The sequence below is a fragment of the Magallana gigas genome, chromosome 2 (genome assembly GCF_963853765.1).
Source record: "Magallana gigas chromosome 2, xbMagGiga1.1, whole genome shotgun sequence".
In the NCBI taxonomy this organism is placed as follows: domain Eukaryota; kingdom Metazoa; phylum Mollusca; class Bivalvia; order Ostreida; family Ostreidae; genus Magallana; species Magallana gigas.
In genome coordinates, this window is record NC_088854.1 from 41457103 (window position 1) to 41484893 (window position 27791).

General features: G+C 41.8%; 3 protein-coding genes across 3 annotated transcripts; 1 reads left to right on the forward strand and 2 right to left on the reverse strand.

Moving 5' to 3' along the window:
- Positions 1–11195: 11195 nt before the first annotated feature.
- LOC109617337 (uncharacterized) lies at positions 11196–16352 on the reverse strand. Its single transcript, XM_066076666.1, has 5 exons — positions 16175–16352; positions 14582–14673; positions 13835–13954; positions 12349–12908; positions 11196–12163 (listed from the first exon to the last, which is right to left on the reverse strand). The coding sequence occupies exons 1-4, from the start codon at positions 16189–16191 to the stop codon at positions 12778–12780; spliced, it is 360 nt and encodes a 119-aa protein (XP_065932738.1). The 5' UTR covers positions 16192–16352; the 3' UTR covers positions 11196–12163; positions 12349–12777.
- A 2593-nt stretch (positions 16353–18945) lies between these two features.
- LOC136271544 (selection and upkeep of intraepithelial T-cells protein 5-like) lies at positions 18946–23023 on the reverse strand. Its single transcript, XM_066071768.1, has 13 exons — positions 22936–23023; positions 22643–22780; positions 22256–22561; positions 22046–22171; positions 21813–21959; positions 21361–21510; positions 20977–21116; positions 20210–20495; positions 19934–20128; positions 19724–19849; positions 19372–19637; positions 19183–19272; positions 18946–19062 (listed from the first exon to the last, which is right to left on the reverse strand). The coding sequence occupies exons 1-13, from the start codon at positions 23021–23023 to the stop codon at positions 18946–18948; spliced, it is 2175 nt and encodes a 724-aa protein (XP_065927840.1).
- A 689-nt stretch (positions 23024–23712) lies between these two features.
- Positions 23713–24609, forward strand: LOC136271547 (uncharacterized). Its single transcript, XM_066071774.1, has 2 exons — positions 23713–23919; positions 24055–24609. The coding sequence occupies exons 1-2, from the start codon at positions 23713–23715 to the stop codon at positions 24607–24609; spliced, it is 762 nt and encodes a 253-aa protein (XP_065927846.1).
- Positions 24610–27791: the final 3182 nt, after the last annotated feature.

Below are 27791 nucleotides of genomic sequence, written 5' to 3' on the forward strand. Positions count from 1 at the left end.
CAGGATGTGCGCATGCGTGAACCAACTTTCCATCGGGATCGGTAAACGATTGGGAGGAAATTCGAAAGCTTTTTGGAGGAACTTCGAACTGATATATGTGCAATTTATAAAAATGCGATTTTTATATGAAAAATATGATCAGAAGTGATAAAAATGTTATGTACATTAGATTTTACACCAAAAAATTAAATAAATAATTGAGAGAACAATCAAAATCAATGTTACAGGAAAACAACAGACACTTAGCATCGGAGGGGGGGGGGGGGGGGTTGGAATGGGGGCAGGGACAGGGGGACGGGACTGCCCCCCTCCAGCACACGTTTTCTCGCAGCAAATATTTTTCTTGAATTTACTTATAAAAAAGTAAATTAACATACAGTTGCACCCCCCCCCCCCCCAATGTTTTTGGGACCATGTAAAATTTGAAATGAAAGAGAGGAAATAAACTGTGAAATTGAAGTTAAAGGTACACTTAGCCCCCTACCCCCACGGATTAGGATTTTCAATTATTTAAAAAGTATTTTTGAGTTGGTTTTTTTTTTCAAGGCAAGATTGGATGAGTCTGCCCTCAACCCACTTTGCTACGTACGATGCTAGGTGCCTGAACAAAATATCATGATTTCATTACATACATGTATGCTAGTATAAAGACTTTATGTAAACCAATATTATCTCGTGCATTGTTCCATTCACCAGGTTCTACAAACACCTTAGTCCAAAATAAATAAAAAAAATCCAAGACTAGGAGGGGAAGAAAAAAGAAATCTATTTTCCTTTTTTTTTTTTACTCAGGAGCTATTTTGTTGAGGGGGGGGGGGTATTAGGGGTGAACAGGTCACTGACCCCTTGTAGATCTACCCATGACCTATCACCAGGGTCTGTATACACATAACCAGGGTCAGTATACCCATCATCATGGTCTCCAGGGTCAGAGTACGTATCACCAGAGTCTGTGTGCCCATCACCAGAGTCTGTACACCCATAACCAGGGCTAGTATACCCATCACCAGGGTCTCCATACCTATCACGAGGGTCAGAGTACGTATCACCAGAGTCTGTGTGCCCATCACCAGAGTCTGTTCACCCATAACCAGGGTCAGTATACCCATCACCAGGGTCTCCATACCTATCACCAGGGTCAGAGAACGTATCACCAGAGTCTGTGTGCCCTTCACCAGGGTCTGTACACCCATAACCAGGGCCAGTATACCAATCACAGGGTCTCCATACCTTTCACCAGGGTCAGAGTACGTATCACCAGAGTCTGTGTGCCCATCACCAGGGTCTGTATACCCATAACCAGGGCCAGTATACACATCACCAGGGTCTTCATACCTATCACCAGGGTCAGAGTACGTATCACCAGAGTCTGTGTGCCCATCACCAGGGTCTGTATACCCACAACAGGGCCAGTATACCCATCACCAGGGTCTCCATACCTATCACCAGGGTCAGAGTACGTATCACCAGAGTCTGTGTGCCCATCACCAGAGTCTGTACACCCATAACCAGGGCCAGTATACCCATCACCAGGGTCTCCATACCTATCACCAGGATCAGAGTACGTGTCACCAGAGTTTGTGTGCCCATCACCAGGGTCAGGATACCCATAACCAGGGTCAGAGTACGTATCACCAGAGTCTGTGTGCCCTTCACCAGAGTCTGTACACCCATAACCAGGGCCAGTATACCCATCACCAGGGTCTTCATTCCTATCACCAGGGTCAGAGTACGTATCACCAGAGTCTGTGTGCCCATCACCAGGGTCTGTATACCCATAACAGGGTCAGTATACCCATCACCAGGGTCTCCATACCTATCACCAGGGTCAGAGTACGTGTCACCAGAGTTTGTGTGCCCATCACCAGAGTCTGTACACCCATAACCAGGGACAGTATACCCATCACCAGGGTCTCCATACCTATCACCAGGGTCAGAGTACGTGTCACCAGAGTTTGTGTGCCCATCACCAGGGTCTGGATACCCATAACCAGGGTCAGTATACCCATCACCAGGGTCTCCATACCTATCACCAGGTCAGAGTACGTATCACCAATGTCTGTGTGCCCATCACCATGGTCTGGATACCCATAACCAGGGCCAGTATACCCATCACCAGGGTCTCCATACCTATCACCAGGTCAGAGTACGTATCACCAATGTCTGTGTGCCTATCACCAGAGTCTGTACACCCATAACCAGGGTCAGTATACCCATCACCAGGGTCTCCATACCTATCACCAGGGTCAGAGTACGTATCACCAGAGTCTGTGTGCCCATCACCAGGGTCTGTACACCCATAATTAGGGCCAGTATACCCATCACAGGGTCTCCATACCTATCACCAGGGTCAGAGTACGTATCACCAGAGTCTGTGTGCCCATCACCAGGGTCTGTATACCCATAACAGGGCCAGTATACCCATCACCAGGGTCTCCATACCTATCACCAGGGTCAGAGTACGTATCACCAGAGTCTGTGTGCCCATCACCAGAGTCTGTACACCCATAACCAGGGCCAGTATACCCATCACCAGGGTCTTCATACCTATCACCAGGGTCAGAGTACGTATCACCAGAGTCTGTGTGCCCATCACCAGGGTCTGTAAACCCATAACAGGGCCAGTATACCCATCACCAGGGTCTCCATACCTATCACCAGGGTCAGAGTACGTATCACCAGAGTCTGTGTGCCCATCACCAGAGTCTGTACACCCATAACCAGGGCCAGTATACCCATCACCAGGGTCTCCATACCAATCACCAGGGTCAGAGTACGTGTCACCAGAGTTTGTGTGCCCATCACCAGGGTCTGGATACCCATAACCAGGGTCAGTATACCCATCACCAGGGTCTTCATACCTATCACCAGGGTCAGAGTACGTATCACCAGAGTCTGTGTGCCCATCACCAGGGTCTGTATACCCATAACAGGGTCAGTATACCCATCACCAGGGTCTCCATACCTATCACCAGGGTCAGAGTACGTGTCACCAGAGTTTGTGTGCCCATCACCAGAGTCTGTACACCCATAACCAGGGACAGTATACCCATCACCAGGGTCTCCATACCTATCACCAGGGTCAGAGTACGTGTCACCAGAGTTTGTGTGCCCATCACCAAGGTCAGGATACCCATAACCAGGGTCAGAGTACGTATCACCAGAGTCTGTGTGCCTTTCACCAGAGTCTGTACACCCATAACCAGGGCCAGTATACCCATCACCAGGGTCTTCATACCTATCACCAGGGTCAGAGTACGTATCACCAGAGTCTGTGTGCCCATCACCAGGGTCTGTATACCCATACCAGGGCCATTATACCCACCACCAGGGTCTCCATACCTATCACCAGGGTCAGAGTACGTATCACCAGAGTCTGTGTGCCCATCACCAGGGTCTGTATACCCATACCAGGGCCAGTATACCCATCACCAGGGTCTCCATAACTATCACCAGGGTCAGAGTACGTGTCACCAGAGTGTTTGCCCATTACCAGAGTCTGTACACCCATAACCAGGGTCAGTATACCCATCACCAGGGTCTCCATACCTATCACCAGGGTCAGAGTACGTATCACCAGAGTCTGTGTGCCCATCACCAGGGTCTGTACACCCATAATTAGGGCCAGTATACACATCACAGGGTCTCCATACCTATCACCAGGGTCAGAGTACGTATCACCAGAGTCTGTGTGCCCTTCACCAGAGTCTGTACACCCATAACCAGGGCCAGTATACCCATCACAAGGGTCTTCATACCTATCACCAGGGTCAGAGTACGTATCACCAGAGTCTGTGTGCCCATCACCAGGGTCTGTACACCCATAACCAGGGCCAGTATATCCATCACCAGGGTCTCCATACCTATCACCAGGGTCAGAGTACGTGTCACCAGAGTTTGTGTGCCCATCATCAGGGTCTGGATACCCATAACCAGGGTCAGTATACCCATCACCAGGGTCTCCATACCTATCACCAGGGTCAGAGTACGTATCACCAGAGTCTGTGTGCCCTTCACCAGAGTCTGTACACCCATAACCAGAGCCAGTATACCCATCACCAGGGTCTTCATACCTATCACCAGGGTCAGAGTACGTATCACCAGAGTTTGTGTGCCCATCACCAGGGTCTGTATACCCATAACAGGGCCAGTATACCCATCACCAGGGTCTCCATACCTATCACCAGGGTCAGAGTACGTATCACCAGAGTCTGTGTGCCCATCACCAGAGTCTGTACACCCATAACCAGGGCCAGTATACCCATCACCAGGGTCTCCATACCTATCACCAGGGTCAGAGTACGTGTCACCAGAGTTTGTGTCCCTATCACCAGGGTCTTGATACCCATAACCAGGGCCAGTATACCCATCACCAGGGTCTCCATACCTATCACCAGGGTCAGAGTACGTATCACCAGAGTCTGTGTGCCCATCACCAGAGTCTGTACACCAATAGCCAGGGTCAGTATACCCATCACCAGGGTCTCCATACCTATCACCAGGGTCAGAGTACGTATCACTAGAGTCTGTGTGCCTATCACCAGGGTCTGTACACCCATGACCAGGGTCGGTATACCCATCACCAGGGTCTCCAGGGTCAGAGTACGTATCACCAGAGTCTATGTGTCTGTCACCAGAGTCTGTACACTCATGACCAGGGTTAGAATACCCATCATCAGGGTCTCCATAGCTATCACCAGGGTCAGTGTACGTATCACCAGAGTCTGTGTGCCCATCACAAGTGTCAGTATACACATAACCAACAATAAAAAATCCAAGACAAGGAGGGGGAGAGGGTGAAATCTATATTTTTTTTCTTTTACTCAGGAGCTATTTTGTTGGGGGGGGGGGTATAAGGGGTGAACATGTCACTGACCCCTAATAGATCTATCCATGACCTATCACCAGGGTCTGTATACACATTACCAGGGTCAGTTACACATCACCAGGGTCTCCAGGGTCAGAGTACGTATCACCAGAGTCTGTTTGTCAGTCACCAGAGTCTGTACACCCATAACCAGGGTCAGTATACCCATCACCAGGGTCATCATACCAATCACCAGGGTCAGAGTACGTATCACCAGAGTCTGTGTGCCCATCACCAGAGTCTGTACACCCATAACCAGGGCCAGTATGCCGATCACCAGGGTCTAAATACTTATCACCAGGAATAGTTTACGAATCAATAGGGTCAGTGTGCCCATCATTAGGGTCAGTATATCTATCACAACAGTCAGTGCACTTATCATCAGGGTTTGTACATCCATTACTTTGATCAGTAGACTTTCACCAGGATAACTGTACCTATTACCTATCACCAGAGTTAGTTTACCTAACGGCCGTGTCAGTGTACGCATCCGTTGGTCTGAGGGCCCATCTCCAAGGTCAGTATACCTATCACAAGAGTCAGTACATTTATCACCAGTATATCTATCACATTCTCTATCGCCAGGGTCAGTATACCTATCGACAGAGTCAGTGTACGTATCACAAGGGTCTGTAGCCAATCACAGGGGTCAGTATGTATCCATCACCAGAGTCGGTATACACAAACGTGTAGATATTCTAAGGGTCAGCATACGTAACACCAGAATCTCAAAATCTATAACCAGGGTAAGTATAATCATCACCTGAGTCAGTATACCTATCACAAGGATCATGAGTGTACGTTTCACCAAGGTATGTGTAATCTTCACCAGGATCAGTATACCTATCACCAGGGTCACTCTACTTATCAACAGGGTCAGTATTACCTGACTCAGGTAATGGATATACAAACCCTAATGATAAGTGCACTGACTGTTGTGTTAGGTATACTGACCCTGGTGATGGGCACACAGACCCTATTGATGCGTACACTATCCTGGTGAAAAGTATTAAGACCCTTGTGAAGGGTAAACTGACCTTTGTTATGAATATACAGACCATGATGATGGGCACACAGACCCTAGTACGACGAACACTGACCCTACTAAAAGGTATAATGACCCAGGTGATATGTTTACAGTTCTGGTGATACGTACTCTGACTCTGGTGATAGGCATTATGACCCTGGTGATAGGTATTGAGACCCTGGTGATGGGTATACTGACTTTGGCTACGGATGTACAGACACTGGTCATGAGCACACAGACTCTGGTGATACGTACTCTGACCCTGGTGATAGGTAGTGAGACCCTGGTGATGGGTATGCTGACCCTGGTTATGGGTGTACATACCCTGGTGATGGGTATACTGACCCTGGTTATGGGTGTACATACCCTGGTGATGGGTCTACTGACCCTGGTTATGGGTGTACAGACTATGGTGATACGCACTCTGATCCTGGTGATAGATATGAAGACCCTGGTGATGGGTATATTGACCCTGGTTATGGGTGTACAGACCCGGGTGATTGGTATACTGACCCTGGTGATGGGTGTACAGACCCCGTTGTTGGGCACACAAACTCTAGTGATGGATATAATGACCCTGGTGATAGGTATGGAGACCCTGGTGATGGGTATACTGGCCCTGGTTATGGGTATACAGACCCTGGTGATAGGCACACAGACTCTGGTGATACGTACTCTGACCCTGGTGATAGGTATGGAGACCCTGGTGATGGGTATACTGACCCTGGTTATTGGCGTACAGACCCTGGTGATGGGCACACAGACTCTGGTTATACGTACTCTGACCCTGGTGATAGGTATGGAGACCCTGTGATGGGTATACTGGCCCTGGTTATGGGTGTACAGACCCTGGTGAAGGGCACACAGACTCTGGTGATACGTTCTCTGACCCTGGTGATAGGTATGGAGACCCTGGTGATGGGTATACTGACCCTGGTTATGGGTGTACAGACTCTGGTGATGGGCACACAGACTCTGGTGATACGTACTCTGACACTGGTGATAGGTATTGAGACCCTGGTGATGGGTATACTAGCCCTGGTTATGGGTGTACAGACTCTGGTGATGGGCACACAGACTCTGGTGATACGTACTCTGACCCTGGAGACCATGATGATGGGTATACTGACCCTGGTTATGTGTATACAGACCCTGGTGATAGGTCATGGGTAGATCTACAAGGGGTCAGTGACCTGTTCACCCCTAATACCCCCCCCCCCCCAAAACAAAATAGCTCCTGAGTAAAAATAAAAAGGAAAATAGATTTCTTCTTTCTTCCCCTCCTAGTCTTGGATTTTTTATTTATTTTGGACTAAGGTGTTTGTAGAACCTGGTGAATGGAACAATGCACGAGATAATATTGGTTTACATAAAGTCTTTATACTAGCATACATGTATGTAATGAAACCATGATATTTTGTTCAGGCACCTAGCATCGTAGCAAAGTGGGTTGAGGGCAGACTCATCCAATCTTGCCTTGAAAAAAAAAACCAACTAAAAAATACTGTCTATGTGTATTAGCGCTTTACCCGGGGACGTAGTGATGGACTGTATGCATATGTATGTGTTATGTCCACCGGGTAAGCCAGGGGTTCAACTTATTTTTACTACGTATACCAATGAATGTAACACATTTCAATATATGCATGTATGATTATGTTTTCGGACGATACATTGTATGTTAGTATGTATGTTTTATTATATTTATCACTGTGTGCATAATAATGAATAATGATTTCAATTGAAAAGTTTATATCTATGTATAAGCTATCTTTGACCACAATCTTGTAAATTGTTTTATATAAAACCAATAAAAGAATTTGAAAAAAAAACAAAAAAACTAAAAAATACTTTTTAAATAATTGAAAATCCTAATCCGTGGGGGTAGGGGGCTAAGTGTACCTTTAACTTCAATTTCACAGTTTATTTCCTCTCTTTCATTTCAAATTTTACATGGTCCCAAAAACATTGGGGGGGGGGGGGGGGTGCTACTGTATGTTAATTTACTTTTTTATAAGTAAATTGAAGAAAAATATTTGCTGCGAGAAAACGTGTGCTGGAGGGGGGCAGTCCCGTCCCCCTGTCCCTGCCCCCATTCCAACCCCCCCCCCCCCTCCGATGCTAAGTGCCTGTTGTTTTCCTGTAACATTGATTTTGATTGTTCTCTCAATTATTTATTTAATTTTTTGGTGTAAAATCTAATGTACATAACATTTTTATCACTTCTGATCATATTTTTCATATAAAAATCGCATTTTTAAATTGCACATATATCAGTTCGAAGTTCCTCCAAATAGCTTTCGAATTTCCTCCCAATCGTTTACCGATCCCGATGGAAAGTTGATTCACGCATGCGCACATCTTGGTTATAGTGCCTGGTTATAGGTATACCTCCTTGACGCCGTTCGCTCTAGTTTCCGTTCGCCCTAGGTCCGTTCGCTCTTGACGCCGTTCGCACTGGGTCCGTTCGCCTTATTTTTATATAGGATTAATTTATATATTTGTTGTGTATTCTGATCAATTTAAACATTATGAAGATATATATCAATTAATGAAAATAATACCACTTCTATAAATGATGACCATTTGACTTACGGTGGCATAACGTTACGAAAACTTGTGAATTGATTTATTTTATTTTTTTAATGCTACTAAATTTAATTTTCTTATGTATTTATTGTGTAATAATAATAAATTTTACCTCATAATATAACCGTATCATAATTATGAAATTTGTGGTTTTTGACAAGGGACCTATATATCAGAGAGCAGTCTTTGCAAAGTTACAATTAAAAAAAAACCAACATGTACAGTTGCTGTATATAACTTTAAAAAGGATATACCGCTACATGCTTGTCTCCCCACACACATTTATAAATAAGTATGCAGACTAATTGTGCACCCGCCCGTTATGATTGCTCTGGAAATGCGTCATATTAAATAATAATGGAGCTTTGAATGAAATTACGACTTCAAATAGAACCAGGTGTAGTTTTCCTATGTTATGACAATATATGTAATGAATACGCCAATAAACTACTACTGCATATAGAATTATACACAAATGTATGATTTTTCAAGCTATATAATTCACATAATGTCTTATGTTATTTATCAATAATACGTATACATATATATAGCAATAAAACTTAATTTACTCAAGGTATATGTTTATATCTTATGGCGTTATGTATCTTATTAAGAGATCAAAGGATTGCGTTACGTAAATTCTTCAAAGATACATTGTAGAATAGGTGATATTAATCATCAACTAAGCTTCTCAATGAGCCAATTAAGGTCTCAATTTCTTTAATTGTTTAAAAAAACACCAAGCGGATCATTATAAAAACAAGACGACGGTTATCGACAATTAACGGCAATATAATCTTACAATTATACCAGGTACGTCTTTTTTGATGAAGGAAAAAAATAGAATATACGAATAATTAATATAAGTTAAGTTTTCAGTTATAAAGGTAAATGAAATAACTTATAATGTGGTTTATTAAGAAACGAGGAGCGAACGAGGTTTAGGGCGAACGATAATTTGGGCGAACGATAATTCGTGCGAACGGACTTAAAGCGAACGGACTAGGGCGAACAGGTGGATAGTAAAAATAGGCTCCGCCCACATGCGCAGCGATCAGAAGTTTCTCATCAGTCTAGTGCCAGTCGAATGTATTATATGAGAAATGCGTAAAAATTACGCTAAAGTACCAGGCAAATGAAATGAGAACGAAGTAAAATCACTTCCGGTTGAGAAATGGAAAACAGAAAATATATAGCACAAGTGGCTTTTTTATCAGTCTTCTTTGATGACAGCAGTGACAGTGATGATAGTGAGGAAGATGATCTTGTCGTATATCCACTGTCATTGGCTTCGTAAGTATAAATGCAATTTAGCTTATAACAGTATAAACTTAACTTCAATTTGACTACTCATTTCCTTATTTTCATATCAATTTTTTACTAACTTCCAAAAAAGTGGGGGGGGGGCCAACTCCATTATAATTCATTTATATGTAAATTTTAAAAAATTTGTTGCTGCGAGAAAAAGTGGGGGGGGGGGGGCCAGGCCCCCCCCCCCCTGACCCCCCCCCCCCCTTATGCTACGTGCCTGCAAAATATACCTAGAGAAAGACACAGACAAAAGAAATATACCAGAAACGTTGTTTCCCACTTTCACCTAGATGGATTTAAGACTTTTTTTAGAGTCGACAGAGTGAGTGTTCAAGGTCTGAAAGAGAAAATTTCTTCAATATGCACCCAACAGAATATATCGGGCATTTTATGTCGTACATCTACAGGAGGTTCAGCCAAGACTCCACTTGAGGACCGCCTTCTGATGTTTCTATGGTATATGGCCAGCTTGGACAAGTATGCTGCCATTGTAGATCGGTTTGGAACAAGTGAAAGCACAGCTTTTTACGCAATACACAATTTCATAACTTTTATTAATGACTATTTTTTAGATGCAGTTATTCTGTGGCCTACACCTCTAGAAATGCAAGAAATCAAGGATATGTATTTTGAACTTAAAGGTTTTCCTGGCATTATTGGATTCATTGATGGCACACATATTCCAATTAAAAGACCATCAGAAAGGGGAATTGACTATTACAACCGTAAAGATTTTTATTCAATAGTACTGCAAGCTGTTGTACGAGAAGATCTTCGCTTTATTGACATTTTTGCTGGTTTCCCAGGAAAGGTCCATGATGCGCGAGTTTTTCGCCATTCAAAATTGTTTGAAAATGGACCCGAGTTATGTGGAGATGGTCATTTGTTAGGTGACTCAGCTTATCCTAATCTTTCATGGTTGTTAACGCCGTTTAGAGACAATGGGCATCTTACTGAAGTCCAAACACATTATAATTACACCCACAGCAGCATTCGCAGTACAGTCGAACGGGCGTTTGGTTTACTAAAAGGACGATTTACCAGATTAAAGTACCTTGATCAAAATGATACAAAATTAATGGTAAAAACTATAGTGACAGGGTGTATATTACACAATATATGCATCCTAAACAATGATGATTTCCAGGATATGATGACAGATGAACAAGTTCCTCAAGTCATGCCCAGTGCAGGTGAATACGACCTTGATGAACAGAGGGTCACTCAAAAGACTTCAAATTGCAAGAGCATTATCACATATCTAGAGTCCGAATCCTTCACTTATGATGCCATGCAAGATTTGTTGTTATGAGAATTATGTTTATTTTTTATGAATAATAAAAACAATTACATGTAGTTCAACTTTATTTTTTAATAACAAAATAAAAAGAGATTTCACTCTTCCTGAGTCAAAAATATAACAATGAAACAATGCACATTTGCAATAAACCAATTCATGGCACAAAACAAAGCAAATGTATATAGAGATATACATGAATAAAAAATATTTGAAAGCCCACCAAAAAAATATCTCTTCCTGAGTTTAAATACACAATATTTCTGGGACTTTCAGGTAGCAAAATTAAAATAATGACAGATCACCACATTGCAATTTTACATCATGTCAAATTACAGCACGCACCTAGTAATGAAAGAACCTCTTCCTACCAAGAAATAAGTTCTCTGTTTTAATTCTAATTGATCACAACAACCTCTATTAATCAGTGTACAATTATTCAGGAAAATTGCAATTTAGGTCACAATTGTAGCTCTGTAAGCCGACCGTTTGAACCTCAAAAGATTGGAGGGAACTGCTTCTAGATTATTCAAACTTAAGTTTACTTCCCCAACTAAATGATTGGCTAATTCTGCAAACACATGTTTATCTAAAACACTTTCTAAATTGCACTGAATGTCACAGTATTTCAATGTTTTGATATGTTCAAGAACACATTTCAGTTGTCCGACAGTAACCTCATCACAAGACACAAACTGCAATACTGATAACTGAACATGTGAAAGAGCTGCAGTAAATGCTGAAAACAATGAGTTTTCCAGAGGAAATTTTTTCAGTACAAGAACTTCTAAATTCTGGAATTCAAATTCAAGAAAAAGGTCAACAACACGTAAAAGAGCTATCTCTTGAAAACTGTTCATTGCTGTAATGGTCAGCTTCTTTAAATTCGGCATAAATTTTAACCCACTATTCTCTGTCAAAGCATCAAGATGGACAATAAAAGCTGTTCTTTTGAAATATATCACATTCCTAAATTCTTTGCAAACCTCATATAATTTGCAGTAATGATCAATGTTTTTGACATGCATGAAAATTTTTTCCAAAATGTGATGAGGCAATTTCGAAATGTAATCTGAAATAAAAAAGTAAATTACTTTACGATACTTTAATCTTAATTAGATTTTTTCATTATTTCCAACAATTCTCTCATTATATCATTTTTCTCCTGAGCACGTTGGTCGCGTTTTCTTTCCCTTTCCTTATATTCTTCTTTTCTCTGCTTTTCAATTTCTTTCAAATATTCAACCAAAACGTTACCTGATTTATTTTCATTATTCATTTTCCTATTTTCTCTTCTTTGTTGTGCAGTGGTAGTTTTACTCAAAGTTTCGGCATTTTCATTTGCATTTTTTCCGCTGTCACTGGTACTCGTGGTGGAACTGTCCTCATCTGTTTGTATCGTGCAACCAATCGACGTGCAACTGTTCATGTTTTTATCTAGTTGTTTTGTACTGAATTTGGCTTCCTTCTGATTTTGCAAACTAGACCCTGAAGTAAAGGGAGGGTTGATATCATGGCGTTTTGATATTATGTTATCAATTTTCTCAAAGTACTGGAATGTCTTCCTCTTCTGGCCAGTTTTCTTCTTGTTCAGAGACAGATCTTTGTGCGATGCCAGCAGGCTTCTCCACTTGCCTTCCACTTTATTTTGAACATATTTGTACCCTGCTTCATTTAGTGCTGCTGTTATCTTTTTCCAAGTATCCTTCTTTTTTTCCTTGGATCTTCTAATTCTTGTTCGTAATCTTCATATAAGCTTATCAAAAGCTCTGTGGCATCTCTGGTCCATGAAACTGGTTGATTGTCTTCCAGATCACCTATTATGGAAAAAAGATGTAATGTTATAGTGCACCACAAATCTAGCTGCTGAATAGATTTCAAGACTGCCTTGACAAGTTTATTATATTTTAAATGTAACAGTTAATACCCTCTTTCTTCTGATCTGCATGAAATTTTTTAAAACTGTTTAAATTTGTCTGTAATCAAGAGACTTATACAGTTTTGTCCATTATGAAATTTCAGTCATTTCAGAATAAACTGGATACAACTGTTTGTACAAAAGGCAGATAAAAACTCTACATTTATATTCTACTGTGTTTTTCCATTAAATGCTGTGGTCTTCAAATGCCTCTAAATGCAACAAGTAGTCAAAGGTCAAATTGACGAGTTTTATTATGACGTCACAAACGTTGAACGCTGTAAACTGCAACGTCACAAGCGAAAATCAAAGTTCATGCTTGTGGCTGTTACTGTGGCTCTTCCATTAATATTAACTTACCCTTAGAATAAGATAGGAATTTTAAGGTATGAATCACATTTGCAGACAAGGCAAGAAGTTAAAAAATGTAAATATAAGCATTAAATCATAATTTTTTGAAGCATACACTCTCATAACTGCAGCGGTGTGTGCATACAAATTTTCATAACGCGCTAACGCGCGTTACTCAATTTGTATGCACACACCGCTGCAGTTATGAGAGTGTATACTTCAAAAAATCATGATTCAATGCTATAGTATTTATCATATTTGTTTTTAAATTTAATTCTATGCTGCTTTCCTGCTATAAATTCATTCATTGAGTATATGAAATTAAGAACACAGGCAATATAGTTTGATATATATGATCATTTTGTTCAAATCTGTCCCTGCCAACTAAACAACACTGGATAGAAATTCACACAACAAAATGCAGATATATCATGGATTTTTCATGATCTACCATATTAATACACAACATCTTACTGTTTGATGCCTGATCGTCTTCAAATTCTACATTTTCTTCTTCAATGCATGCAGGCTGGGTCTGTGTTGCCTGTCCACAATCTTCTAAGTTTCTGCGTATTTGTTGAAGCAATTCTTCATCTGTAAGCAAAAGCGTTTGTAATTTGTATCATTTTTAATGCATGTAAATACATAGTACCAAAAAATAAAAGCTGAAATTATGTAGCCTGAAGTATGTACATCATGATTGATTCCTACAATAAATTAATAGCAATTAAACGAATGCTGCAGTTAAGAGGCATTTGATTCTGAGGGGAGTAAAATTGGCAAAATTACTCAAGTCAGATTATTTATTAAATTATTTTCATGCCAGTGAAGGACATAGTATTCTTTTCAACATTTTCAAGTAAAAACTATTTTTTCCAAAATCTACCCCCCCCCCAAAGAAATGGTTGCTCTCCTATATACACTTGGAAAATGAAGTATGCTAAATTCACATTCAGTTCAAACATGTAAATAAACTACACTACACCACTTTGCAGGGTTTGTAATGCAGCTGTTTAAAAGAATATCAGAGGAGAGTAAAGTGAGTAAAATTTACCAGATGTAAATTGTTTTTGGAAATGAATGGTACAATAATATAATTATTTTACAGCTACCCATTAAATTAACATAGTTCATTATCATTTAAAGTACTAATGTAAATGAAAAACCTATGTAAATCTTAACCTTAATTAATTTATTTTATCAGCTATAAAAAAGACCTACCTCCATTCTCTAGCCTCCTAATTGTTGGGGCATCCAGTACTTGAACAATTTCGAGTCCATCAGAATACTTCAAGTGAACTTGTGTCCAGTACCTACATAAAAATATACTTTAATTTTTTTTAAACGGGATCGAACGTACGTTGACACAGGCAGCTGACAGACTATCACATGAGATAAATCAATAGAATTATGTCTTTACATGTACTAACATATACAAACGGGCTTAAAAAGTAAATACATTTAAATACAAGCGTGTCTTAATTGTGCGATGATACAACCTCCTGGGTAGCCGATCGTGGCCGACTGATACCTCATTACATGTGCACATATATCAGCTGCCTTAGTGACACCATATATGGCCAGAAATTAGTCCTGACTTTTACTCCTTTCTATTTGAAACCAGTAACATTGGTTACATTGGTAACAATGTTTGATAATGAATGATTTTCAAACTTTGATGTACTTGTGACAGGTTACAGTGGTTACTGGTAACATTGGTTACAAAACAAAGTTAGGTTTGGGTTAGGGTTAGGGTTAGTTTAGGGTTAGGGTTAGTTTAGGGTTAGGTAACCATTGTAACCAATGTTACCAATGTAACCAATTTAAAAATGACCCCCTGTAAATCATTAAAGTGACTGTCACCACTGTTACCCTATGTCACCAATAAAATATAGCTGTAACCATTGTAACCAAAAAAATAAGACCCCCTGCTAAACAGAAAAAGGCTTGTCACCTCTGTTACTTGTCACCAATGGATTATAGCTGTTACCATTGTAACCAAATAAAATAATTAAGACCCCCTGCTAAACAGGAAAAGGCTTGTCACCTCTGTTACCTCTTGTCACCAATGGATTATAGCTGTTACCATTGTAACCATTGTAACCAAATAAAATAATTAAGACCCCCTGCTAAACAGGAAAAGGCTTGTCACCTCTGTTACCTTTTGTCACCAATAGAATATAGATGTAACCATTGTAACCATTGTAACCAAATAAAATAATTAAGACCCCCTGCTAAACAGGAAAAGGCTTGTCACCTCTGTTACCTCTTGTCACCAATGGATTATAGCTGTTACCATTGTAACCATTGTAACCAAATAAAATAATTAAGACCCCCTGCTAAACAGGAAAAGGCTTGTCACCTCTGTTACCTTTTGTCACCAATAGAATATAGCTGTAACCATTGTAACCAAATGAAAAAAGACCCCGGCTGCTAAACAGAAAAAGGCTCGTCACCTCTGTTACCTTTTGTCACCAATAGAATATAGCTGTAACCATTGTTACTGGATGAAATTAAACCATCCAGCGGAAAGAAAATAATCAGTTTTGTTATATGTTACTTTTGTCACCAGAAAACAGTGCCTTGTTACTGGTTACAAATGAAATGGGGTAAAAGTCAGGACTAATTTCTGGCCATATCTAAGTGACACACGTATATAAATGAAGCCGTCGAACCTGAGTTTGCGCATATAGTGCATACAGGCTTTCATTTTTATTGCAAATTAATATATCTTTAACGCTACTAAGGTTTATTAAAGATCAACATGATGCAAACAAAATTAACAGAAAAACAACAAACAGATTCTGTACTCACGACTTATGCTCAGCCATGTTGAACTTGTCACGTGGTAATACTAATCGCGCTGTTTTCTCCGATGAGATTCGTTCTCAACGGTTTTTTGTTGCTCATCAGAAAATTCCAGTCGAATACAAATAGATGTCATCATTTTTCCGTTTCTTCACAAGATCAACCAGTCGAATAGACCATTTGTCTTCTGTTTTGATATTCTCCTACTTGCCGCGATGTAATAGTGAACTCGGCACCTGGTAAATTCGGCACCTGCGTAAATAGTTGTACTCGGCACCTGGTAAATATTCGGCATTAGACTGGACAGATGACAAACAATTTGAAACAAATGTGCAAATGTTCATAAAATTTTTATAGAAAGATAAATTCTTACATAAATTATTATCAATTAATTCAATTCAAAAATAAATGTTAAGCCAGTGGCTAATGAATTATTTTGTATCTGTTGATAAATATGGTCGTAAGTAATAAGTTACTTTGAAAACTCACCTTTCTTCGCAAACAGACATTTCAATGGTCATACATCGGTACATAGAATTACCGAAATACCCGCGATTTACCGAAATTCCCGGTGAAAACACCGAAATACACTTTAAAAACACCAAAATGCCCATTATTACGCCATAAAGAGTGTATGTCAAGTATTTTATATAGATAGTTATTGCATATAAAGTTAATTTTTTGAATAAATCAGCCAATTTTCATGGTTATTGATTAAAATGCAATTCTTCCAAGCAAGATATATAACTCTTTCATTAAATTTAGTTTTTAACGTGTTGATAAAAGTCCGAATGTAACTAATTCTTTTTATTCTTGTAAATAACCATAATTAAATTTATTTTGAATAATTCAATTAAACTGGAATTCTAGTTACCCGTCATACATTGTGTAATATACAATTATTTAATGCTTGAGCAGTCGATAGACCCGAATATTTTTCCCGAGGTGCAGGGAACAGCTCAGTATGATCTATTGCCCGAGGCCAACGGCCGAGGGCAATAGATCATACTGAGCTGTTCTCTGCACCAAGGGAAAAAAATTCGGGTCTATTGACTGTTCAAGCATTAAATAATTGTTTTATTACCTAATTCCGTTTTTAGTATTTTGTGTTTACAATTATAAATTACAGATCGAAGGTTTTCATATCATGAAGATAAATTTTAAGAACAATTGTAAAATAAACATAATAAAGTTATCTTTTAATCTTATAGAAGTTTCACTTTTTCTAAAATACGTTGCCGGTCCAATAGATCACAGTCTATTGACCGGCGGTCTAATAGATCGCAGTCTATTGACCGGCAGTTCAATAGATCACTTGCAAATCTGAATACACATACAAAATAGACGAAAATATTTAATTTGTAATAAAACAACAAAATCCCTTTCATTAGGTAAAAAAAATAAATATTGCCACATTTTCCAAAAATGTGTGTCTCGAAACAAAGAGATAAATCAGAGACATAAATTTATGTCTCTGGATAAATGAATAATAATTATACAAATGCCGAATTCACCAGGTGCCGATTTTACTAAGTGCCGATTTCACCAGGTGCCGAATATAAAAAAGAGTGACACACGGGAGTAAGAAAAACTTATGGTGCGCATGTCTGTGTTCGAACGCACATTGGTCGATGTCTGGTTGAAAAAATGAAAAAGATGTTAATTGCTACTCAAAATTTTATTGTTCATGAAAAAAGAAGGAAAATAACTTGTAAACGCATTAAATCATACGTGTGTATGCTAAAATTTAACACATTGCATGTTGCGATGATTAAAATAAGCAAAATATAGAGGTTTTGCTTTCCGCCGCCATCTTTAATCTACCTGACTAGAGACAGACCAGAGTCTCTCCGTTGGTTGGACCACGGTTCCATTTTAGTCGGACTAAAGTGAGTGAGGTATAGAATAGGCTACTTTTTATATACTATAACCAGGCACTATAACCAGGATGTGCGCATGCGTAAACCAACTTTCCATCGGGATCGGTAAACGATTGGGAGGAAATTCGAAAGCTATTTGGAGGAACTTCGAACTGATATATATGCAATTTAAAAATGCGATTTTTATAAGAAAAATATTATCAGAAGTGATATAAATGTTATGTACATTAGATTTTACACCAAAAAATTAAATAAATAATTGAGAGAACAATAAAAATCAATGTAACAGGAAAACAACAGGCACTTAGCATCGGAGGGGGGGGGGATGGAATGGGGCAGGGACATGGGCGGGACTGCCCCCTCCAGCACACTTTTTCTCGCAGCAAACATTTTTCTGGAATTTACTTATAAAAAAGTAAATTACAATATAGTTGCACCCCCCCCCCCAATGTTTTGGGACCATGTAAAATTTGAAGTGAAAGAGAGGAAATAAACTGTGAAATTGAATTAAAGGTACACTTAGCCCCCCTACCCCCACGGATTAGGATTTTCAATTATTTAAAAAGTTTTTTTGAGTTGGGTTTTTTCCAAGGCAAGATTGGACGAGTCTGCCCTCAACATACTTTGCTACGATGCTATGTGCCTGAACAAAATATCATGGTTTCATTACATACATGTATGCTAGTATAAAGACTTTATGTAAACCAATATTATCTCGTGCATTGTTCCATTCACCAGGTTCTACAAACACCTTAGTCCAAAATAAATAAAAAAAAATCCAAGACTAGGAGGGGAAGAAAAAAGAAATCTATTTTCCTTTTTTTTTTTTACTCAGGAGCTATTTTGTTGGGGGAGGGGGGGTATTAGGGGTGAACAGGTCACTGACCCCTTGTAGATCTACCCATGACCTATCACCAGGGTCTGTATACACATAACCAGGGTCAGTATACCCATCACCATGGTCTCCAGGTTTAGAGTACGTATCACAAGAGTCTGTGTGCCCTTCACCAGAGTCTGTACACCCATAACCAGGGTCAGTATACCCATCACCAGGGTCTTCATACCTATCACCAGGGTCAGAGTACGTATTACCAGAGTTTGTGTGCCCATCACCAGGGTCTGTATACTCATAACCAGGGCCAGTATACCCATCACCAGGGTCTCCATACCTATCACCAGGGTCAGAGTACATAACACCTGAGTCTGTGTGTCCATCACCAGAGTCTGTACACCCATAACCAGGGCCAGTATACCCATCACCAGGGTCAGAGAACGTATCACCAGAGTCTGTGTGCCCATCACCAGAGTCTGTACACCCATAACCAGGGTCAGCATACCCATCACCAGGGTCTTCATACCTATCACCAGGGTCAGAGTACGTATCACCAGATTCTGTGAGCCCATCACCAGGGTCTCCATACCTATCACCAGGGTCAGAGTACGTATCACCAGAGTCTGTGTGCCCATCACCAGAGTCTCTACACCCATAACCAGGGCCAGTATACCCACCACCAGAGCCTCCATACCTATCACCAAGATCAGAGTACGTATCACCAGAATCTGTGTGCCCATCACCAGGGTCTCCATACCTATTTCACCAGGGTCAGAGTACGTATCACCAGAGTCTGTGTGCCCATCACCAGAGTCTGAACACCCATAACCAGGGTCAGTATACCCATCACCAGGGTCTCCATACCTATCACTAGGGTCAGAGTACGTATCACCAGAGTTTGTGTGCCTATCACCAGGCTCTGTATACTCATAACCAGGGCCAGTATACCCATCATCAGGATCTCCATACCTATCACCAGGGTCAGAGTACGTATCACCAGAGTCTGTGTGCCCATCACCAGAGTCTGTACACACATAACCAGGGCCAGTATACCCATCACCAGAGTCTCCATACCTATCACCAGGGTCAGAGTACATGTACGAATCACCAGAATCTGTGTGCCCATCACCAGAGTCTGTACACCCATAACCAGGATCAGTATATCCATCACCAGGGTCTCCATACCTATCACCAGGGTCAGAGTACGTATCACCAGAGTCTGTTTGCCCATCACCAGGGTCTCCATACCTATCACCAGGGTCAGAGTACGTATCACCAGAGTCTGTGCCCATCAGCAGGGTCTCCATACTATCACCAGGGTCAGAGTACGTATCACCAGAGTCTGTGTGCCCATCACCAGAGTCTGTACACCAATAACCAGGGTCAGCATACCCATCACCAGGGTTTTCATACCTATCACCAGGGTCAGAGTACGTATCACCAGAATCTGTGAGCCCATCACCGGGGTCTGTACACCCATAACCAGGGCCAGTATACCCATCACCAGGGTCAGAGTACCTATCACCAGGATCAGAGTACCTATCACCAGAATCTGTGTGCCCATCACCAGGGTCTCCATACTTATCACCAGGGTCAGAGTACGTATCACCAGAGTCTGTGTGCCCATCACCAGAGTCTCTACACCCATAACCAGGGCCAGTATACCCATCACCAGAGTCTCCATACCTATCACCAGGGTCAGAGTACGTATCACCAGAATCTGTGTGTCCATCACCAGGGTCTCCATACCTATCACACCAGGGTCAGAGTACGTATCACCAGAGTCTGTGTGCCCATCACCAGAGTCTGAACACCCATAACCAGGGTCAGTATACCCATCACCAGGGTCTCCATACCTATCACCAGGGTCAGAGTACGTATCACCAGAGTCTCTGTGCCCATCACCAGAGTCTGTACACCCATAACCAGGGCCAGTATACCCATCACCAGAGTCTCCATACCTATCACCAGGGTCAGAGTACGTATTACCAGAATCTGTGTGCCCATCACCAGGGTCTCCATACCTATCACACCAGGGTCAGAGTACGTATCACCAGAGTCTGTGTGCCCATCACCAGAGTCTGAACACCCATAACCAGGGTCAGTATACCCATCACCAGGGTCTCCATACCTATCACCAGGGTCAGAGTACGTATCACCAGAGTTTGGGTGCCTATCACCAGGCTCTGTATACTCATAACCAGGGCCAGTATACCCATCATCAGGGTCTCCATACCTATCACCAGGGTCAGAGTACGCATTACCAGAGTCTGTGTGCCCATCACCAGAGTCTGTACACCCATAACCAGGGCCAGTATACCCATCACCAGAGTCTCCATACCTATCACCAGGGTCAGAGTACATGTACGAATCACCAGAATCTGTGTGTCCATCACCAGAGTCTGTATACCCATAACCAGGGTCAGTATATCCATCACCAGGGTCTCCATACCTATCACCTGGGTCAGAGTACGTATCACCAGAGTCTGTTTGCCCATCACCAGGGTCTCCATACCTATCACCAGGGTCAGAGTACGTATCAGCAGAGTCTGTGCCCATCAGCAGGGTCTCCATACTATCACCAGGGTCAGAGTACGTATCACCAGAGTCTGTGTGCCCATCACCAGAGTCTGTACACCCATAACCAGGGTCAGCATACCCATCACCAGGGTTTTCATACCTATCACCAGGGTCAGAGTACGTATCACCAGAATCTGTGAGCCCATCACCAGGGTCTCCATACCTATCACCAGGGTCAGAGTACGTATCACCAAAGTCTGTGTGCCCATCACCAGAGTCTGTACACCCATAACCAGGGCCAGTATACCCATCACCAGGGTCAGAGTACCTATCACCAGGGTCAGAGTACCTATCACCAGAATCTGTGTGCCCATCACCATGGTCTCCATACCTATCACCAGGGTCAGAGTACGTATCACCAGAGTCTGTGTGCCCATCACCAGAGTCTCTACACCCATAACCAGGGCCAGTATACCCACCACCAGAGCCTCCATACCTATCACCAAGGTCAGAGTACGTATCACCAGAATCTGTGTGCCCATCACCAGGGTCTCCATACCTATTTCACCAGGGTCAGAGTACGTATCACCAGAGTCTGTGTGCCCATCACCAGAGTCTGAACACCCATAACCAGGGTCAGTATACCCATCACCAGGGTCTCCATACCTATCACCAGGGTCAGAGTACGTATCACCAGAGTTTGTGTGCCTATCACCAGGCTCTGTATACTCATAACCAGGGCCAGTATACCCATCATCAGGATCTCCATACCTATCACCAGGGTCAGAGTACGTATCACCAGAGTCTGTGTGCCCATCACCAGAGTCTGTACACCCATAACCAGGGCCAGTATACCCATCACCAGGTTCTCCATACCTATCACCAGGGTCAGAGAACATGTACGAATCACCAGAATCTGTGTGCCCATCACCAGAGTCTGTACACACATAACCAGGGTCAGTATATCCATCACCAGGGTCTCCATACCTATCACCAGGGTCAGAGAACATGTACGAATCACCAGAATCTGTGTGCCCATCACCAAAGTCTGTACCGCCATAACCAGGGTCAGTATATCCATCACCAGGGTCTCCATACCTATCACCAGGGTCAGAGTACGTATCACCAGAGTCTGTGTGCCCATCACCAGGGTCTCCATACCTATCACCAGAGTCAGAGTACGTATCAGCAGAGTCTGTGCCCATCAGCAGGGTCTCCATACTATCACCAGGGTCAGAGTACGTATCACCAGAGTCTGTGTGCCCATCACCAGAGTCTGTACACCCATAATCAGTATCAGTATACCCATCACCAGGGTCTCCATACCATCACCAGTGTCAGAGTACGTATCACCAGAGTCTGTGTGCTCATAACCATGGTCTGTACACCCATCACCAAAGTCAGTATACCCATCACCAGGGTTTTAATACCTATTACCAGGGTCATTATATCCATCACTAGAGTTTGTGTGCCCATCACCAGGGTCTGAACACCCATAACCAGGGTCAGTTAACCCATCACAAGGGTCTCCATACCTATTACCAGGGTCAGAGTACGTCCTAGCAGAATTTGTGTGGCCATCACCAGAGTCTGTACACTCATAACCAGGGCCAGCATACCCATCACCAGCGTCTTAATACCTTTCACCAGGATAGTGTACGCATCAATAGGGTCTGTGTGCCCATCACCAGGGTTAGTATACCTATCACAACAGTCAGTGCACCTATCATCAGGGTTTGTACATCCATTACCTGAGTCAGGTAATACTGACCCTGTTGATAAGTAAAGTGACCCTGTGATTGGCTACAGACCCTTGTGATACGTACACTGACTCTGTCGATAGGTATACTGACCCTGGTGATAGAGAATGTGATAGATATATTTGTGATAAATGTACTTACTTTTGTGATATGTATACTGACCTTGGAGATGAGCACACAGACCCTCATGATGCGTACACTAACACGACCGTTAGGTAAACTAACTCTGGTGATAGGTAATAGGTACAATTATCATGGTGAAAGTTTACTGACCAAGGCAATGGATGTACAAACCCTGATGATAAGTGCACCGACTGTTGTGATATATATATATTGACCATAATGATGGGCAAACACCCTATTGATTCGTAAACTATCCCTGGTGATAAGTATTTAGACCCTGGTGATGGGTAAACTGACCTTGGTTATGGATATACAGACCATGATGATGGGCACACAGACCCTAGTATTACGAACACTGACCCTAGTAAAAGGTATAATGACCCAGGTGATAGGTTTACAGTTCTGGTGATACGTACTCTGACCCTTGAGATGGGTAAACTGATCCTGGTGATGGGTACACGGACCCTGGTAATACGTACACTGACCCTAGTGTTAGGTACTGAGAACCTGGTGATGGGCATACTGGTCCCGGTTTTAAGTGTACAGACTCTGGTAATATGTCCTCTGACCCTGGTGATGGGAATACTGGCCCTGGTTATGAGTGTACAGACCCTGGTGATGGGTATACTGGTCCTGGTTATGGGTATACAGACTGTTGATGGGCACACAGACTTTAGTGATGGGTATAATGACCCTGGTGTTAGGTTTACAAACCTAGTTATACGTTTACTGACCTGGTTATGTTTATACTGATCCTGATGATATACACAGACTCTGGTGATACGGAGTCTGACCCTGGTGATAGGTAATGAGATCCTTTTGATGGTCATACTGACCCTGTTTATGGGTGTACAGACCCCGGTGTTGGGCACACAAACTCTAGTGATGGGTATAATGACCCTGATGATAGGCATGGAGACCCTGGTGATGGGTATACTGACTTTGGTTACGGATGTTCAGACCCTGGTGATGAGCAAACACACTCTGGTGATACATACTCTGGCCCTGATGATAAGTATGGAGACCCTGGTGATGGGTATAATGACCCTGATTATGGGTGTACAGACCCTGCTGATGGGTATAATGACCCTGGTTATGGGTGCACAGACTCTGGTGATGAGCACACAGACTCTGGTGATACGTACTCTGACCCTGGTGATAGGTATGGAGACCCTGGTGATGGGTATACTGACCCTGGTTATGGGTGTACAGACTCTGGTGATGAGCACAACGACTCTGGTGATACGTACTCTGACCCTGGTGATAGGTATGAAGACCATGGTGATAGGTATACTGACTCTAATCATGGGTGTACAGACCTGGTGATACGTACTCTGACCCTGGTGATAGGTATACTGACCCTGGTGATGGGTATACAGACCCTGGTGATGGGTGTAGACTCTGGTGATGGGTGTACAGACTCTGGTGATGGGTGTACAGACCCTTGTGATGGGTATACAGACCCTGGTGATGGATGTACAGACCCTGGTGATGGGTGTACAGACTCTGGTGATGGGTGTACAGACCCTGGTGATGGGTGTACAGACTCTGTTGATGGGTGTACAGACCCTGGTGATGGTTGTACAGACCCTGGTGATGGGTCTGCAGACCATGGTGATGGGTGTACAGACTCTGGTGATGGGTCTGCAGACCCTGGTGATGGGTGTACAGACTCTGGTGATGGGTGTACAGACCCTGGTGATGGGTGTACAGACCCTGATGATGGGTGTACAGACCCTGGTGATGGATGTACAGACCCTGGTGATGGTTGTACAGACCAGCAGAGATCAGCACACCAACTCTGGTGATACGTACTCTGACCTTGGAGACCATGGTGTTGGGTATACTGACCCTGGTTATGTGTATACAGACCCTGGTGATAGGTCATGGATAGATCTACAAGCTACAAGGGGTCAGTGACCGGTTTACCCCTAAATACCCCCCCCCCAAAAAAAAAATAGCTCAGGCCTGAGAAAAAGAAAAGCAAAATAGATATTCTCCTCTCTCCTACTTCTAGCCTTGGATTTTTATTTATTTTGGACTAAAGTGTTTGTAGAACCTTTTGAAAGACACAATGCATGAGATAATATTGGTTTACATAAAGTCTTTATACTAGCATACATGTATGTAATGAAACCATGATATTTTGTTCAGGCATGTAGCATCGTAGCAAAGTGGGGTGGGGACAGACTCATCCAATCTTGACTTGCAAAAAAAAAAACAACCCAAAAATAATTTAATAAAATTGAAAATCCTAATCCGTGGGGGTAGGGTGCTAAGTGTACCTTTAACTTATTTCCTCCCTTTCATTTAAGTTTAAATCGTTTACCGATCCCGATGGAAAGTTGGTTCACGCATGCGCACATCCTGGTTATAGTGCCTGGTTATAGTATATAAAAAGTAGCCTATTCTTCAACCAGACGCTCGGCTGTCTCCGTAAATCTCCGATGAGACAGCCGAGCGTCTGGTTGAACGAGACTAGACGTCTTTCTCACCAGGCTGAAGCTAGCAGCCACTAACAGCAGCCACTAAGCCCGTAGAAGCTAGCAGCCAATAAGGAAATTCATCAAAGGACTGAGAGTACTCGAACAGAAAAATTTTATTTCACCTAATTATCGACATATTTTAATTAATATCAAAATGATTAATGCTCAATAATTTGTACGAGCATTGGCGACTTCCAAAGCAGTAAAGCTCGCCTGGATAAGAGTTATAAATGCTTCTATGTTGGATAGAAATGAAATACGTCTATACGGGTCATAAGTTATGAAAATAATGTTATCCTAAGTGTAGACTTATTGATACAACAAGTTGCTGTCCTTTAAAAAAGGACTACAATACATGGACCATTTGTATGGGTTTCCAACGAAAAAGTGAAAGCCTTAAGATTATCAGAGATTCCACCGACTCTAGCCCTCTGTTTTTAACCACTAAATTTGTACGTTGTATTACGAATACATGTATGTAAAGCCCTGACTTTTTATCTTAGAATTTAAAGATTCATACTTCTAAAATAATTATGATCTATCTATGAATGAAGTTTGCATGTACAGTATCAGGCATTCGGTGAATTCTACTATTTGCGCACACATTACGATTCGCACTACTTTGTTAACTATGCAAAAACAGCTTTGTGTAAATTAAAAATTTCATATTCATATGATGCATTTTTCTTGAGATTTAAACTTTTATACAGTGACATAATTATTCAATCATACTTAAATGCTTAAAAAATTTAATCGGGAAGTTCTCTAGCCTCGCCTACTATAAAAGTAAAGTTAAGTTACTTGTGTATTCGGAAAACAACAAAAAATTGCAAATTATGCTATTTGATGCATGTTGTAGTTTCGGCATAACATTAACTTATTTCATAATACTGATAGTTCATATCAGATGCCAAACATTTTTTAAAAGGAATACTTTGTTTCTGTACTTTTTACCGACAATTTTACAATTACAGCGCCTTTGAACTTATGTGTGCATATGGCACGGAATCTCGATCCCGATTCAGATAAACGTGTGCTAGCCTGGTTCCCTGAGCTACCCATTACGCAAGCTCATGCGCAGGCTGAATTGTTCCCATAGCATCCGGTTTAACCTCGTTATATATTTTCTGCGTGGACCTCAGGGTCCACGCAAATAGAAAAACTATATGCATCGTATTGAGTGATATGCAAGCGTATTGTGATATAAAAGAAATGATAAATTAAAGTAAATTAAAAGACATAAAACGATACAAACACAATAAAAACTCAAAGCCAACTCAGTGTGGCAAGATAATTTGTTTACATCGACGTTGAACATGTGCGTGTATAAAAATTTATCCTCGGGCCTTTTTACTCCCCCGGAAACAACATCAATCAAAAATTAAAAAGATATCGTATTATTACGAATATGAGACAGTAGAACACCGAGCATTGTGGTTTTATTCTCATAAGTAAATTATTATATGTCGCAGTCAAAACAGCGAAAATCATCAGGTGAAATTGGGATTATTTTGTATCGGCCATGTTTTGACGTGAACCTTCGAATACAACATTGACAATGAAAAGGGTCAGGTTAGCTCACCCGAACTTTGTCATATTTTAGCATTTCACAATGATATAGGGGTTAAAAGTGGCCCATTATCTTCCTTATCTTTGAAGTGTGCATCAAACGAATAACAGGGTAGTGTAGGGGGCATATGGGGCTAATATTTCCCGGTCTCAGAGTTGGGCTGTAGGGGTACCACCAAGTGGCTCCCAGGGGTTCTGGCTCATTTCAGGGATTTATATCTCACTTGAGATTGGCCACAGGAACTTGCAAACACTTGGATTAAGTAGAGGACCTCAAGAGGTATTCATAATAAGCGTTAGAGGGCACCTATGACCCCTACAAGGGTTCGGTTAGCTCACCCGAACTTTGTCATATTTTAGCATTTCACAATGATATAGGGGTTAAAAGTGGCCAATTATCTTCCTTATCTTTGAAGTGTGCATCAAACGAATAACAGGGTAGTGTAGGGGGCA